We start from the raw sequence: 17,443 nt of genomic DNA, 5'->3' as shown, positions 1-17,443 counted from the left end.
ATGTATATGTTTCAGGAGGAAATTTTTGTTATAAAAGGAATTTGCTTCATCTTTATTATCACTAAGAAAAGTGGTAATTTCTTAATTTAGCGCATACACACTTAGAAATACTTTGATATAAGCAAGTCAGTGTGTTTTGCAGTAACATAAAAGTACCCTATACTGTCCACTTATCATCACACAATTAATTTTGCAAAGAAACTCCCTTTTAATGAACTTTTTAATAAGGTTGATTACCCTCGTAACAATTTGAAAAACTGTATGTAGTTCATTGTGTTTGTCTAGGAAGCATTTCTAGAAAGCAAAGTGTTTAAATTGCGTGAGAGGCCACTTTTTTTTTTTGGCTAGGCAGTGGGGTCAAGTGACTTGCCCAGGGTCACACAGCTAGTAAGTGTTATGTGTCTGAGGCCAGATTTGAACTCAATTCCTCCTGAATCCAGGGCTGGTGCTCTATCCACTTCACCACCTAGCTGCCCCAGTGAGGCCACATTTTTAACTAATGTTTTTATATTTTGATTTCATTCCGACATTAATTGAGCTCCATCAATGAAAGTCTCTAAGCAACTTTATATAATGCAAATCGCAGATGTCACAGATGAGCTTTGTTTTGTAAAGTTTGCTTTTGCTTATTAATGACATCTAATTTTGACAGCATACTCTCATTTATCCATTTCAGCATTCTTCTAGGATGATATTGTAGCTAAATGATAAGTTGCCTTTGATTTCCGTCTCAGCTGAGAGATGCACTTGTGTCTGTAGGATTATCTCCATCCTTTGACACTCCAAAACACAAGTCATTATGTAGGTGTGACCCATACCCAGGTATAGGTACCTCTAGTTCATCTGTTTTCTGCCAACAGATAGAAAGCATGCTCCATTATCAGTCTTCTGGAGTCATGATTGGTCATTCAAAGTTGTCTTTTATTATGATACTGAAAAAGCACTTTTTTTGGTAACACTTTTTCTCCTGGCTCTATTTGCTTCATTCTGCATCATTTCACATGAGTCTTTCCAGGTTTCTCTGAATTCTTCTTTTCATAGTTGTTTGGAATGATAAAATTCCATTAGGTTCAACCATTCCCCACCTGTACATATAGGTCTGTCTTTGACACCTTTGAGGTATATAACTAGTAATGACATGACTGGAGGTTTAAACCCAGGTCCTCTGATTCCAAATCTGGAGCTCTCTTTTTTTTCCCTCTTTTTAAAAATTATTATTTTCACATTAGTCATGTTGTAAAGAGTTAGAACCAATGGGAGCAAACATGAGAAAGAATAAACAAAACAACAACAACGATAACCTATTTCCCCCCTGTTTATGCTTTTCTCTCTCCTTTCTCCCTTTCCCTCACTAGATTTTTGCTTTTAACTACCACCTCCCTCAATTTGCTCTCCCTTCTATCAGCCCCTTCTCTTTTCCTTACCCTTTCTCTTCCTACTTCTGATAGGGTAAGTTAGATTCCTATACCTAACTGATGATGTTATTCCCTCTTTGAGCCAAGAGTAAAGTTCAAACAATGCTCATCTCCCTCCCTTCTTTCCCTCTACTGTAATAGGTCTTTGTGCCTCTTCATGTGATGTAATTTGCCCCTTTCTGCCTCCTCCTTTCCTCTTCTCCCAGTACAATGCCTTTTCACCACTTAATTAGATTTTTTATCATCACATTAAAGTCAACTTATACACACACTCTCTGTCTATGTATACCCCTTCTAAATGTCATAGTAAAGATACAGTTTTCAAGAGTTACAAGTATCATCTTCCCTTGTAGGGATGTAAACAGTTTGCCCTCTTTGAATAACATATTGTTGGCTTTTTTTTGTCTTTTCTAATTATCTTTTTTGCCTCTCTTGTGTCTTGTGTTTGATGATCAAATTTTCTGTTGAGCTCTGGTCTTTTCATCAGGAAGGTTTGGAAGTTCCCTATTTCATTGGGTATCCATTTCCTCCCCTAAAAGATTATGCTCAATTTCACTTGGTAGTTGATCCTTGGTTGTAATCCAAACTCCTTTACCTTATGGAATATCATATTCCAAGCCCTCTGATCTTTTAATGTAGAAGCTGCAAGGTCCTGCATAATCCTGACTGTGGTTCTATGATATTTAAATTGTTTCTTTTTGGCTGCTTGCAGTATTTTCTCTTTGACCTGAAAATTTTGAAATTTGGCTACAATATTCTTTAGCATTTTCAATTTGGGATCTCTTTCGGGAGGTGATGTGTGGATTCTTTTGATGACTATTTTACCCTGTGGTTCTAGGACCTCAGGGCAGTTTTCCTTGATGATTTCTTGAAAAATGCTGTCCAGGCTCTTTTTTTCATCATGGCTTTGAGCTAGACCAATAATTTTTTTTGGGGGGGGGTGGCGCTAGGCAATGGGATTAAGTGACTTGCCCAGGGTCACACAGCTAGTAAGTGTCAAGTGTCTGAGGTGAGATTTGAACTCAGGTCCTCCTGACTCTAGGGCCAGTGCTCTATCTGCTGTACCACCTAGCTGTCCCTAGACCAATCATTTTTAAATTCTCTCTCCTGGATCTATTTTCCAGGTCAGTTATTTTTCCAATGAGGTATTTTACATTTTCTTCTATTTTTTTTCATTCTTTTGATTTTATTTGATTCTTGCTTTCTCATCGAGTCATTAGCTTCCACTTGCTCCATTCTAATTTTTTTTTTAGGCAATTAGGGTTAAGTGACTTGTCCAGGGTCACACAGCTAGTTAAGTGTCAAGTGTTTGGTCTGAGGTCAGATTTGAACTCGGGTCCTCCTGACTTCAGGGCCGGTACTCTATCCACTGCGCCACCTAGCTACCATCCATTCTAAATTTTAACAAGTTGTTTTCTTCTATTAGATTTTGTACATCCTTTTCCATTTGGCCCATTTTACTTTTTAAGGAGTTCTTCTCTTCAGTGAGTTTTTGTGTGTCCTTTTCCATTTGTCCAAGTCTACTTTTTAAGGAGTTGTTTTCTGTAGTCAATTTTTGTCCCTCCTTTTCCAAGCTATTGACTCTCTCTTGCATACCTCTCATTTCTTTTCCCAATTTTTCTTCTACCTCTCTTATTTGACTTTTAAAATCCTTCTTGAGCTCTTCCAAGAAGGCTTTTTGGGCTTGAAACCAGTTCATATTCCCCTTTTAGGGTTCAGATTTGTGTATATTGACAATGTTGTCCTCTTCTGAATTTGTGTTTTGATCTTCCCTGTCCCTATAGTAAGAATCTATGCTCATGTTCACTTCTGCTTTTTACCCATGGTGTTTGCCTATTTCTTGGCTTTTAAAGTTGAGCTGTCCTGCTGGAGGACAGGAGGCACTGACCCAAGCTTCTTGTGCTGGGCACCAGGGTCCTGGTTACTGGCTTTGTGTGCTTGGGCCTCAGGTGCTGGCAGTTGGAGGTTGTAGGGGTCTGGCAGCTTACCCGGTGCTGAGCTGGGGTCAGCAATACTGAAACCCTCTGAGTAGGGGTGGGGTCTGGCCATTTGGAGGAATACTGCTCACCTGGGCTACTTTGAAGCACTGGAAAATTTGGCTCTTGGAGGATGTCTGCCTGCCTGGATTTGTGCTTCCTGGAGTTGTGCTGGAGCACAGGGAGGTTTGGCTGCTGGAGGACGCCTGTCTGCTGGCGCATGTGGTGGTTTTCTAAGCTGGAGTCTATCAGTTCCTCTGCCTGTGCCAAGGCACTCAGGGGGTCCTGTTGTTGGCATTTGCCTGCTCCACCACCCTGGGACTCAGGATCTCCCTCCGGTTTGCTGAGGTGAGGCTTGCTGCTGGCTTGCTGGAACGCCTCTCCTCCTGTACTGCTCCCCATCCACCAGAGCAAGAGAGTCCTTTCCTGTTAATCCCCCAAGCATCCCAGGCTGCTGCATCCCATCTTTCTGCTGGCTCAGCTGTTCTAGGTTTTTCCTGGGACAATATTTTCTGGGTTTTTAGAAATCAGTAAGGGAGAGTGAGAGTGACTTACTTCTTACTCTGCCATCTTGGCTCCTGGAAGTCCAACCTCGAGCTCTTTTCACTGTACCATGTTGCCTCAGCTACACCTAACCTGCTAAACCTCAACTCAGATGCCTTGGATGAAGGTATGGCACTGCTCACGATAGCTAACGTAATGGATGAAGTCAGGATTGGGAATGATCTTAACAGTCTGGGTCTGAATCCCAAGACTTAAGCTGATTGCTCTCTTAAGACCCTATTCTCCTACTGGCTAGTTCTCCCCATAACCTCCACTTTAAGGAAAGTACACAGGCCAGCCATGTCTTTATCCCTCTCCAGGGCTCCATTCTGAACTCTATGGACCTTCTGTACCACCCTCCTCCACAACCCTTTCAGCTTCTTATGTGTTGTCTTCCCCCCTAACAATGGAATCCCCTTGAGGCCAGGGACTCTCTTATAGCTTGTATTTATATTCCTAGTACTTAGCATAGTGCTAGACAGAGTAAAAATTTAACTAATAATGCTTATTAATTAACAATATACATAAAATTCAATGAGAATAAATGTAAAATCTTAGATTTGGATGGAAAAAATCAACTCAAATGCCAAATTGGGAAGGCGTAGTTCAAGAGCAGTTAATCTGAAAAAGATCTTAGGGTTTAATTGTAGTACATGCTCAATATGATTTATCAGTGTGATATGACTACCCAAAAGAAGCTAATGGGATGGGTTACATTAGGAGTCAGAGCTTTCCACAATAGTCCCTTTGTGCTCTGTCCTGGCCAGAGAACATCTGGAGTAGGATAATGAAGGACTCAAGTCTATGTCATATAAAGCTAGATTGAAGACATTGGTGGTATTTAACCTGGAAAAGAAAAGAAAGACCAGGGTGGTGATGGTAATAACTGTGTTCAAATATCTGAAGAGCTTTTATGTGGAAGGGGAATTACACTTGCTCTGTTTTAATTAAGTATTTGAGAGGCTTCTATCTACTTAGGGGCCTCTTGCCAGGGGGGAAAATCAGGAGCAAAGCTGAAAAGAAGCAAATTTAGGATTCATTTCAGGAAAAACTTATTAAAAATTATATTTGTGTAAATGTAGAATGGAGTGCCTTTGAGGTGGTAGGCTCCCTCCCACATTAGCCACAGACTGTATGTTATAGTTAAGATTCCTATTCTCTAACATTCTCCTCTCTCTTGTGGCTAAACTCCTTAAGAAAACCATCTACAATTAGTGCCTATACTTCTTTTCCTCTCACTTTAATTCTCTGGAGCCTGACTTCTTACCTCACCATCCAACTGAAACTGCTCTCTCCAAAATTAACAATGATCTCTTTACTGCCCAGTCTAAAGATCTTTTCATCCTTCTTGATCTCTCTGTAGTCTTTGACATTGTTAATCACCCTTTTCTTATTACTCTCTTCTGTCTAGGTTTTCATGACATTGCTTTCTCCTGTATTTCTTCCTACAAATCTGACCACTCCTACTGAATCTCCTCTTCATCCTCATCACACCCACAAAGTGTGGGAGTCTGCCCTAAGACCTCTTCTCCCTTTGTATGATCTCATCTGTTCCCATGGATTCAATTATCTCTATACAGATGATTTTCAGATCTTTTTGTCCAGCCCTCACCTTTCTCCTGACTTCTATCTTATATCTCCAATTTCCTACTAGACATCTTGAACTGGGTCTCTCATAGACATCTTGAATTCAGTGTGTCTAAAAGTGAACTCATTTTCTTTGCCCAAAACTCTCCTCTCTTCCTAACTTCCCTATTATCGTTGAGGGTAATTACCATCTTCACAGTCACTGGACTCACAACCTGAGTGTCACCCTAAACTCCTCTCTGTCACCCAACTTCCCTATATCCAATCAATTGCCAAGTCCTTTCATTTCTACCTGCTTAACATTTCTCATGTATACTCCCTCCCTTTCTCTTACTTCATCCCTCTGGGCTTCAGGTTCTTTATCTATAAAATGAGTAGGTTGGCCTCAATGGTCTCTAAGATTCCCTATCATTCTGAATGTATAATCCTGTGTATGGATAATCCTACAGTAGTAATTCTGAGTATCTGATCATGAACTCAAAACAGGGTAAGAAGGCAGGTAAAGCCAGAATAGAAGAGATATGAAGAGGTCCAGAGACCAGGGATGATGCATGATGCAGGCAAGCAGGTATAATGTGAGTGTGATACACTAGGTAAGCAGGACCATAGAGTTTTCTCCTGTCACTACTGCTCCTATATAATACAGGTCATTAGCAAAACTATACTCAGCAAAAAAAATCATTATACTGTATACCCTTTGACCCAGAGATACCTTTGCTGGGCCTCTACCACATAGAGATCAAAGAAAGAAGGCAAGGATCTATCTGTATGAAAAATATTCATAGCAGCATTTCTGTTGCAGCTGAGAACTGGAAACAGAGTTGGGTAACATTAATTGGGTAACAGTTAAACAAATCATATAAAGGAAATGGAATATTATTGTACTTTGAGAAATAACAAAAGGAAAAGATTCAAAGAAACCTCAGGAGACTTGTATACACTGATGCAGAATGAAATAAATAGAACCAAGAGATCCATTTACATAATGACCATAACTCTGTAAAGATGAGCAACTTGGGAAGACTTAAGAACTCTGATCAATACAATGATCAACAGTGATTCCAGAGAACCAATGATGAAGCATACTGCCTACTTCCTGAGAGAAAGGTGATAGATTCAAGAAGCAGAATTAGACATAACATTTTCACTCATGGCTAATACAGGAATTTGTTGTGCTTATTTGTGCATATGTATTACAAGGATTGTGGAGTAGAAAAAATGAACAAGTACAGAGGAATAAGTACAGAAATCTAAGTATTAAGCTTATACATTTTTTGAACCATATTCTTTCTTCCATATAGTGTTTCAATATGTTTGTTTTTAAGATATAATGGAAGGAAATTGCTGGCCTAAAGTTAGGTAAGGATAAAGGAGGAATCAATTTAAAAAAAAAAAAGGTAAGAAAGTGCCAGTTAGGAAGTAGAAAGCAGAAGAAGAGTGCCATCAAATCCTAATTCACAGGCCCCCTTATTTTTGGAGGTGTTTATACTGAAGAGGGGAAGGCAATGAACATTATAGAGGGTTTGAAACTCATTAGGATGAAATAGAGGTAATAATTATAACTTGGATTATACAGGGCTTTACAATTTGCAAAGCACTTTCCTCACAATGAGAGAACATTTTGCATATCATTTTACAAATGAGGATTTCTTCTTGTTAAGTTGTTTCAGTTGTGTCTGACTCTTTGTGACCCCATTTGGGGTTTTCTTGGCAAAGATACTGCAATGATTTGCCATTTCCTTCTCTAACTCATTTTACAGATGAGGAAACTGAGGCAAGCAGGGTTAAGTGATTTGCCCAGGATCACACAGCTAGTAAGTATCTGAGGTCATATTTGAACTCAGATCCTTCTGACTACAGAAATGAGTCACAAATTATATCAGTGCCTTAGGAACACTTTAAGAAAAACTAAATCAGGGAAAGTCAACATTTAACTATCACATTTACTGTCATATTTATAATTGAGCATTGGAGGCTATGGTTCTAAGGTGCAAGTCAGTGTATGTGAAAAATAAGAAAAACTAATCTTTCACCTAACATTTTTAATTAAAATAAAGACAACTAGATAAAGAATTACATCATTTTCATCATCTTTTTCATAACCAATAATAGTGAAGGCATTTGCCTTGAAATGCAAAGGTCTCAAATGCAAAATGGTTAGCTGGGATTCTTAACCTTTTTTGTGTGTCCTAGACCCTCTTGGCAATCTGGTGAAGCCTATGGACTCCTCGGAATGATGTTTTTAAATGCATAAAGTAAAATAGATATGATTACAAAGGAAATCAATTATACTGAAATGCAATTATCAAAAAAAATTTTTTTTAAACAAACTAGGTTAAGAATCCCTACTTTAGATTTTACCCTTCATCAGATAGATAGATAGACAGAGTACTCTTTCAAAATGATCACTTATGAGATCATCCAGTTAGAAGGTACTCATATTTCAGCTAATGTTCATTAGCTCTACATTAATCTATTATTCAACACCTCTGGGCTGCATTCTCACTGGGCATTTCTAGTGTTTACTATCAGTAATGAAGTTAATGATGTAGATTTGCCCACATGGGGGCAATTCAGTTAGGATCCATTCTGTTTTCAAAAGGCTTATGCTTCCCCTTTGAGGTTATATTGCAGCTTTAGCCTGGGGACCATTCCTTTGTGACTATCCCATTGCTTATTTAATGACATTAAATAAGTGATCATTTCTTTTCTCCCTTTGTCATCTGTGTATACAATGATTATCACTGGGCTGAGTTTGAAGAAATTGTTTTTCAAAAGTAGAAGTGCTTTTATTCCATTACAGTTAATTGAAAAGGTAATAGGTTTTTCAAAATCTATTTACAGTATCTATGATAGAAGTTAAATGACAAGTGTATACTAGGAATTGTTTTCTGATAGAAATGACACTGTGGGTTTTAAAGGCCATTCCTAGTTTTGTTCTTTGCTATTTGACAACCCACCTGTATTTACTGAGGAGCACATTGTGGACAAAACACGATGCCTCACTTATACTACTATATAAAAGAAGTATTTTGTAAAATTTAAATTTCTGTGTAAATCAGATTAGTTGTTATTATTGTTATTATCTAGTATCCTTAGGGAATGGGGTATTAGAAGTCAATTTTCTAGATAACTGAAGCTCATCCATTTAAACAAATGATTCATTTCAATTATTTTTAAGTAACCTTTCTGAGGAATTTCTAAGTAATTTTTCTTTTTGTACGTTTGTCTAACTTAAAAAAAATGCAAAGAACATAATTTAACCTTTTTTTGATGACAACTGTTATAGTGCATAATACCCTAATATCCTCAGGGGCTATTGAGACTGGCAGGCAAGATTGGTCCCTACACTGAAAGTTCCCTGTACTGAATGACCCCTAAACTGCTATGGACAATTGTCAATTCTTGTCTTGGTTTGATAATTGTCTGTCTCCAACCTTGCTATAACATGTAACTTTTTACTATTGTCATTAGAAGCCTGTTTCCCCCCCTTACCTCCCATACTTTCCTTTCTAATTTGTTACTGAGTTAGGAAACCAGATACGGAAATTTATTAAAATTGTTTCTAAAATAGGAGTAAATAGGCTCTGAGTAAAGAGCTGGGAACTCTGGTAAAGAAAGCACATAAGTTTGAAGAATATAGACTCTTGGCATCTCTTTTGGCTGCTATGAGGGATTTTTTGGGTTTTTTTCTTCTTTCTAGGTTCACTAATATATTTCAGATAGTTAAGGTTGGTTGTTAGGTAAGTGACTTCTGGATCAGTGCAGTGTTTCTGCATAAAGGAAATAAAGTATGATCTTCATTGTTTAGATAGCAAAGGACCATAAAATCTAATGTTTATATTGGTATCTTTACCATTTGGCTCTAAATATCCAATGTTGTCAACACTTAATTATATGTGCACAGGTGATGCATACTATGGTTTATCTGCTCCATACACAGGGCAATTCATTCAATGCTATGACTGCTTTTCTGACATCTAAAGTCCTAATGGAATATTTTCCCTTTCCTTTTCTCTTTCTCTAAGAACTGTATGCTTTTTCCCCTCTGCTGATGTTTGTCTGTTAGTAACAACAACTGGATTTACTTTCTCAACAATCTTTAAATTTACTACCTTCAGCCATATATACTCTTTTGGAAACTCCTTTCTCAAATGTGCTGATTCTCTCCCCACCCCCACCCCCCTTCAATCTGTTTCAAGGACAAGGTAACTACTTTATCCACTGGGTGGGTAGATAGGTAGGTAGAAAGAGCATTTTAATAAGTATTTACTATGTTCTAGGCACTATGCTAAACACTAGCAATCTAATACATGCAGATGTAAACAGAACGGTCCCTGCCTTCAAGACACTTATCTTCTAATGGGGGAAAAAATACATAAAAGGGAGCTTAGAAGGGGAAGGGATTATAAACACAGAGGCCTGGGAAGGCCTAGACAGGTAGTGGCTAGAAGCCTGGGGTCTGGCAAGATCAGGCAAAAGCTGAAAGCCAAGGGACTCAGGGGCAGAGTCCCAGCTGCTGGTGGGAAAGTGGTAAGGAGAAAGTCCAAGGAGAGTTTGTACTACTAACTTGTATTTGTCATGCTGAAGCTTTCTCTGGTGCTACTTAAAACATTATGCAAATTTTTTTTTTTTGCTGTTGTTGTTGTTATTACTGTAAAGATGTAGTGAACTGAATGTAGGATAAGAGAGTCCTGAATCCTGCTTCTGTGTGCTTTCCTCTGCACTATGATTGTTGAGAAAACCTCCTTTTCATCAACCTGTACAGAAAGAGTAGGGCCAGCGCCCTAGCTGAAGAGCCTCTCAGTAGGTCCTCTATTTGTTACACCTTTGATTCCAGATCTTCCTCCTCCCTGTTGATGTGCTTCTGTTCAGTCTCCTTTGCTGGTCCTTGATCCACACCATGCCCTCCGGTAGTGTGTCCCCCAGGACTCTGTTCTAGGCTCTTTTCCTCTTTCTCTTTATACTCTCATTTGATCATCCTATCAGCTTCCTTGCATTTGGATCTTATCTCTAAGCAGATGATTCCATGTCATTTCTCACCCCCCCTTAATAAATGCCAGTGGCTCCATATTACCTCAGTCCACAATACCAAGTCGTATTAGGCATTTAAAGTTCTTCATAGCTTGGACTGTTCTCACCTTTCCATTATTCTTATACTGTACGGTTATCCCTTCCACATCCCAAGGGTTAAGGGCACGGCACCACTGCAATCTGGAAAATCAGTGTAAAATTTTTTGGCTCTCCTTTCGTACGCAGAGAAGTCTGAATTTTTTCTTTCTTCTGTGGGATGTTTACAATACTTTATTGTAAAATTTGGGTTAAGTATTTGGTCGTAGGCTCTGTGCTGTCTGCTGGCCTTCATGTGTCATCTGCAGCTTTGACAAAACTTCCAAAAATTTCCCATTTAATTTCTTATGCCAACCCCTGACCACCATGGTGGGGAAAGTCACAGTTGTGGAACAGATAGCTGTACTCACCTCCATGCACTCTGATCCAGCCACACTAGCTTACTTGCTGGTCACATAACACTCCTCTCTACTATCTGTCCACCATCCCTGAAATATTCCTCCTCCTCATTCATACCTCTTTGCCTCAGTTCAAATCCTACCTCCTGCAGAGGACCTTTCCCAGTCCCTTTCCTGCTAGTTTCTTCTCCTGTGAGATTACCTCCCATGTATTTTGTGTATATCTTGTGTGTACCTAGCTATTTACATTAGAATGGGAGCTGTTAGGGCAGGGACTAGTTTTACTTTTCTTTGTACCTTCAGTGTATAGCACTCTGTGTGTGTGTGTGTGTATTTTCAGAACTTAAACACCAAATAAAATGGCATTTCCACAAAAATAATAGCACAGAAGAGAGTTGTATATAAGACTGCAGATCCCTCTTACGTATAGTTTGCTTTTCTTTTTAATAATATAATTTCATCTGCATTTTTAAAAAAGATGCCCCAGTGACCCTTTCCCCCTCTTTTTCTACTTTTTCTATCCTATCCTTCTGTATTTTGTGCATTTAACCAATGCCACTGCTCCACCTCTTTAGTTTTGGTAAGTATGGCTTTGAAGTTCAGGTTTTTGGCAGCTAGGTATGGAGTGTCAGGCCTGGAGTCAGGAAGACCTGGGTTTAAATCCTGCTTCAGACACTTACAAGCTGGGTGGCCCTGGGCAAGTCATTTAACCTAGCTTGCCTCAGTTTCTCATCTGTAAAATGGTCTGGAGAAGGAAATGGCAAGCCACTCCAGTATCTTTGCCAAGAAAACCCCAAATGGGGTCCCAAAGAGTCAGACCCCACTGAAACAACGCAACAACAAGTGTAGTTTGAGATCTGGTGCTGTTGGACACCCTTCTTTCCCACTTAAATTTTTTTTCCTTAAGATTTTTTTACCTTTTGTGCCTTCAAATAAATTTAGTTTTTTTTTTCTAGCCCTATAAAATAAATGTCAAGTTTATGCCTGATAACATGGAAAGTATGATTGATTAATATATAGCAGTTTTCCAAAACAGATAGATTAGAAAGTGATTATTCCATAACAAAGGGGCTGTCCACCTTGCAAGATGATTCAAAGCACTCCTTTAAAGTAGTAAGCTTCCCAGATGCATTTAAGTGTTTGTTCAAGCACTATAAAGAGGAAAGATACAAAGATGAGTAAGATAGAATCCTTGGCCTTAAAGAGCTTAAAACCTAGTCAAAAGGATAAAACAAATACTTACCATACCTGGCAGCCTCTGATGAGAAAGATACAAAGAGCTCTGGAGGATTAGAGGTCTTCAAGGAAGAAGTGACTTTTCAGCAGGTTTTTGGAAGAGGGATGGAATTGTGAAGGCTGGAGATGAAAGAGAGGAATATTTCTGGCAGAAAGAACATTAGGAAAGGGACAGAGTCAGGAAAGTGTGGGTTGTATACAGAGAACAGCCCAGAAAATGTTAAGTGTATGGGGTATGGAAGAGAGAGACAAGAAAAATATGTTGGGGTCATAGTTTAGAGGGCCTTAAATTCCAGGTAAGGAATTTGCATTTCATTCTTCTATATGCAATGGGGAATTACTGAAGGCATTTGAATAGGAAAGTGGCATTATCAGAGTTCTTTGAAAAAATTAATCTATAGGGTGGATTAGAGGAGAAGAAGAGATTGAAGGATTAACTGGAAAACCATATTAATCTAGGCAATAGGATTAGGAAAGAATTTGTGTGCTATAAGCAAAAGTGCTATGCTAATCTTTGGGCTCTGGCAAGGCCTCTGCTACTGTACCAGTAGCCTATGAGTCCTTTTTATTCATCTATGCCTTCCTAAACTTCTCTAGCTGCAAGGCTTTTGAGATGGCGACATCACTTTCAGACATCTGAAGTGCCTACAAGATCACTCTTTGGGAAGTTAGGGAGTCATAAAATTATTGGTTTTATATAGATAAAAAGGATCTTAGAGAGCGTCTAGGTGGCACAATGGACAGAGCACTGGACCTGTAGTCAGGAAGACCAGAATTCAAATCCAGCCTCAAATACTTACTTGTCATACAACTTTGGACAAATCACATAACTACTGTCTGCCTTAGTTTCCTCGTCTGTAAAATAAGAATGATACAAGCTATTATTAGTTCTTAACCTTTTTTGTGTGTGTCATGGACTCCTTTGGCTATTTGTTGAAACCTGTTGACACTTTCTCAGAATAATGTTTTCAAATGCGTAAGATAAAATGCATAGAATTACAAAGGAAATTAATTTATGTTGGAATAATTATCAAAATATTTTTTAAAAAAAACAAATTCGTGGGGGAGCTAGGTGTGGTGCAGTGTATGGAACTCTAGCCTTGGAGTCAAGAGGACCTGGGTTCAAATATGACCTCAGACACTTGACACTTACTAGCTGTGTGACCCTGGGCAAGTCACTTAACCCCGATTGCCTCACCAAAAAGAAAAAAAATTCACAGATCCCATGTTAAGAACTCCTAATCTAATCCAACTTTTTCATTTTACTGAGGAAGGAACCAAGGCCCAGACAAGTGAAGTGATGTGCTCAGTAAGTGACAAGATGGAGACAATCTCCCCTCCCTGCCAACCTGGCATTCTTTCCATCACACAATCCTACAAAGGGTTTGGACAGGCACTTTTAGTTCTTTCCGTAGGAAAGGAGCCCGGTTTTATTGGGCTAACCCCTCTTTGCACCATGGACTTGTTCCCTGAAGAATGGTCTTGTGATGCTGTTTATGTGCTGGGAAAGGTGACAGCTGATTGGCTGGTAGACTAATGGGAGGAATAAGCAAAAGCAAAGAGTGGAAGAGAGAGCAAGGAGAGGCATGGTAACAACTTGGAATAGTGATCGCAAGTGAATGAGAGAACACGGACGCCCCATGCTGACATTACAGCAGGTCCTTTGGTTCCTAATGCCCATAAGTCCTGAAGCTCTTGAGAATAGACTTGTAGGCTGAGATCATTCTCTCCCCAGTTAAGCTGAAATGTCTTCTTACACCTTGATCACAAAGCCCTGACTCTTGTATATTCCATTGCTTAATCTAGGTAACTTTCCCATTACTGTTTCTCTGCTTGCTTTGATAAATGTTTGTTTCCTATATGTACCTGACTTGTATAATAAGTGCTTCATGGTACTGTTTCAAGTCAGCTGAGATTAAGCTATTACCCTCCAGATCTGGGGAAGAAATACCTGCCCACAGAGTGACCGGCAAAAGTGGCTTTTATCCTGATCCCCTAAAAGAATCATATGTCTAGACTTCAAATATCTGTGTAATGAATAGATATAATTCCAAATCCGGTATCCTTCTTGAAGACAGGTGAGTGAGAGAGTGATTACCAAGCTGGGGCCATTCTCCTACTCAGAAGAAGAAATTAAAGTTATCAATAGTCATATGAAAAAAATGCTCCAAATCACTAATAATTAGAGAAATTCAAATTAAAACAACTCTAAGGTATCTCCTCACATTTATAAGATTGGCTAATGTGACAGAAAAGAAAAATGGTAAATGCTGGAGGGGATATGTAAAAATAGGTATACTAATGCACTGTTGGTGGAGTTGTGAACTGATCCAACCATTCTGGAAAACAATTTGGAAGTATGCCCAAAGGACTATAAAACTGACCCTGAAAAAGATCAAAGGAAAAGGAAAGGGACCTATATGTACAAACATATTTATAGTGACTCTTTTTGTGGTGGCAAAGAATTGGAAATTGAAGGGCTGTCCATCAGTTGGGGAATGACTGAATAAGCTGGGGTATATGAATGTGATGGAGTACCATTGTGCTATAAGAAATGATGAAGGGGACAGTTTCAGAAAAATCTGGGAAGACTTATATGAACTGATGAAAAATGAAGTGAGCAGAACCAGGAGAACATGGTACATAGTAACAGAAATATTGTAATGATAATTGACTGTGAAACTCCTAGCTACTCTGATTAGTATAGTGATCATGACAACTCCAAAAGACTCATGATGAAAAATGCTATCCATTTTCTTGAGAGAGAACTGAAGAACTCTAAGTTAGATTAAAGCATATTTTTTTACTTTCTTTATTTTTCTTGTTTTTTTGTACATGATGGCTAGTATGGAAATATTTTGCATGACTTTACATGTATGATGGGTATCATATTGATTGCTTTCTCAATGGGTGAGGGAGGAGCTGGAGGGAAGGAGAGAATTTAGAACTCAAAATTTAAAAAAAAATGTTAAAAATAAGCATTAAAAAATTAGCCCTCTACTGATTTAAGTTGGTATATAGTTTCACTTATTCATTCATTCATTCATTTGTCTGTATTTTTGTTCATTTATTTATATATCTACCTATCTATCTAATTATGGTAGAGACAGCTAGGTGGAACTGCGGATAGAGCTTGGCCTGAAATCAGGAAGACTTAACAAAACCACTCTGTAATTGTGTAGGAATCTTTACTTTTATCAAAGCTATAGGTTTGCTTTAGAATTATCTTGTTCTTATTCCCTTTTCTTTCTTGGGACTTTTTTCCTACTTGTTTTCTGTTTCTCTGAAACAACTTTATGAAACTTTTAGGCATTTAGAATCATAGACTGGGAGCTAAAAGAGACCTAAGAGGCTATTTAGTTCTTTGTTAGTAATTTGCACTTGGTTTATCTTGATTTTAGAAGTATGAATTATTTTGAGTACTTACCATTTTTGACTGGAAATTTGGCTATTGTTGGAAGATTTCCTTGAAGTAGATATTTTTCTGCCAACCTTGGGAATGTAATTGCTTTTCAAATGTTCATCTCTTGCCTTGAAAGAGCATACTGAACTTTGGTAGGTAACATGGGTTGGCTGGGTTTATGGCCTAGGCTTCTTAATTTTATATGTGCTTTATTGCATTTTCCCCAGTTTGCCTTTGTCCTTGTTGAGAAATCTACTGTGATCCTGACTAATGTCCTGTGGTAGTTAGTTTTGGTCTTCAGGAAGCTTGAAATATTTTTTTCTCCTTGTTAGAATGTAAGCGTTTAACTGAAGTATTTAGGAGTATTGAGAATTGAATTCTTCTTTGGTAGGGTCCTGTAAATTCTTTCTATCTGTATAATGACTTCTAAAATTTTTTTTGACAATTTTGTGGGATGTCCCATTTAATTTCTTTTATTTTTCTAAATTGGGAGGAATGTCATAAATCCTGAGATTTGTTCAGTGTGATAGTATTCCAAGTTCTTCATTTGATTCTATGTTTTCCAATTTTTGATAATTCAGTGATTTTCTGTACCCTTTACTTCCTCCAGTTCTGTTTTGACTATATTAAATCTACTGTAAAATTAGTTTCCATTATAATAAGTCAGATTTTGGTTGATTCTATTTATTCTTTTAAGTTTCCTATGATAGTCTCCATACTGGTCATTTCTTTATTATTGTTTTTCGGGGTGGGGGGGTTTGCATCTTTTAATTCTGTGATTTTATCTCATTTTTTAAACTTTTGTCAAGTTCTATTTGGTCTTGTAATTTTCTTTTTAGTGTTAACTGTGGCATAATTTCTGTAATTTGAGGATGTCTTTCCAGTTATATTGTTTCTTTTTCCATCTGCATTGCATCTGGACTTTAGGAGTATGGTTTTCCTATGGCATTAAAAATTTTTTTTACCAGTATTCTTTTTGGCTTTGAATGTTTTAAATTTAGATTGATTTTTTCTTTCTTTTTTTTTTTTAAAGCTGCTTTCCTTCACTTTAGCATTTCTTTTTTGTTGTTTTTTGGTAAGTTTATGGTGAAACTGCCTTCCTGCTAAACCCCCCATGTTGCCATCTTGGCTGGAGTACTCTTTGACTGAATTAAATGTTTTCCATTTTTGTACAACGATTTTATATGACTACAGATAGCAGTGAAACTGAATTGTATACTGGTGATTTTTCTTGGATGTGTTTTGAACTTCTTTCTTCTTGTAGACATGTCCTTCATGCGGTGTTACATTTGTTCCCAACTGTGAAGCTGGTCCTGAAGAAGGAGCAATTCAAAATGGCTCTCAAGATGAGCATAAAAATAATGCCAAGGTAATTTTCTTGTTATAGCTCCCCTTTTTCCATTTATTTTGCTGTTGAACCTTCCTAAGGTAAATCTTAATTTGCTTGGTTCTGAGCAGGTGAAGATCTCCTATTAGGTAACGTCACAAAAGGTTTTCCAGTCCCACTGGTTCTGAATGAGTCTATCAAGAGCAGGACACGCTTTTATTCTGTGCTCAGTACCATGTTGTACAAGGTACAGATTAAGGATAAAACATTTTCCTGCTTTCCAGAAGCTCACAGTTTTGGGAGGGAGAAACAAAACCACCATATGTGAAATAGAAAACAATTAATTGCTCATCTGAATGGTACTCACTATAAGTACTATTGGAGTTTATAGTTTAATGTACACTAACAAATTAGGGGAAGATCTGTCAAGGAAGTGATTCAAGCTTGGCCTTAGAGCCAGGGACATCCAAGTTTTTTTTAGTAGTGAA

At 38.1% G+C, this 17,443-nt stretch overlaps 1 protein-coding gene across 1 annotated transcript in view; it reads left to right on the top strand.

The window, feature by feature from the left end:
• Positions 1 to 17,443, top strand: part of ADCY9 (adenylate cyclase 9) — a 192,548-nt gene that overhangs the window by 108,688 nt on the left and 66,417 nt on the right. The window contains 1 exon segment of the mRNA XM_020995690.2: positions 16,893 to 16,997. Within this exon segment, the coding sequence (XP_020851349.1) occupies positions 16,893 to 16,997 (105 nt within the window).

This window comes from Phascolarctos cinereus, unplaced genomic scaffold (assembly GCF_003287225.1).
Source record: "Phascolarctos cinereus isolate Bilbo 61053 unplaced genomic scaffold, phaCin_HiC Scaffold_4;HRSCAF=312, whole genome shotgun sequence".
In the NCBI taxonomy this organism is placed as follows: domain Eukaryota; kingdom Metazoa; phylum Chordata; class Mammalia; order Diprotodontia; family Phascolarctidae; genus Phascolarctos; species Phascolarctos cinereus.
Note: the sequence above shows the minus strand (reverse complement) of the source record. Positions and strands in the feature narration are given on the sequence as shown.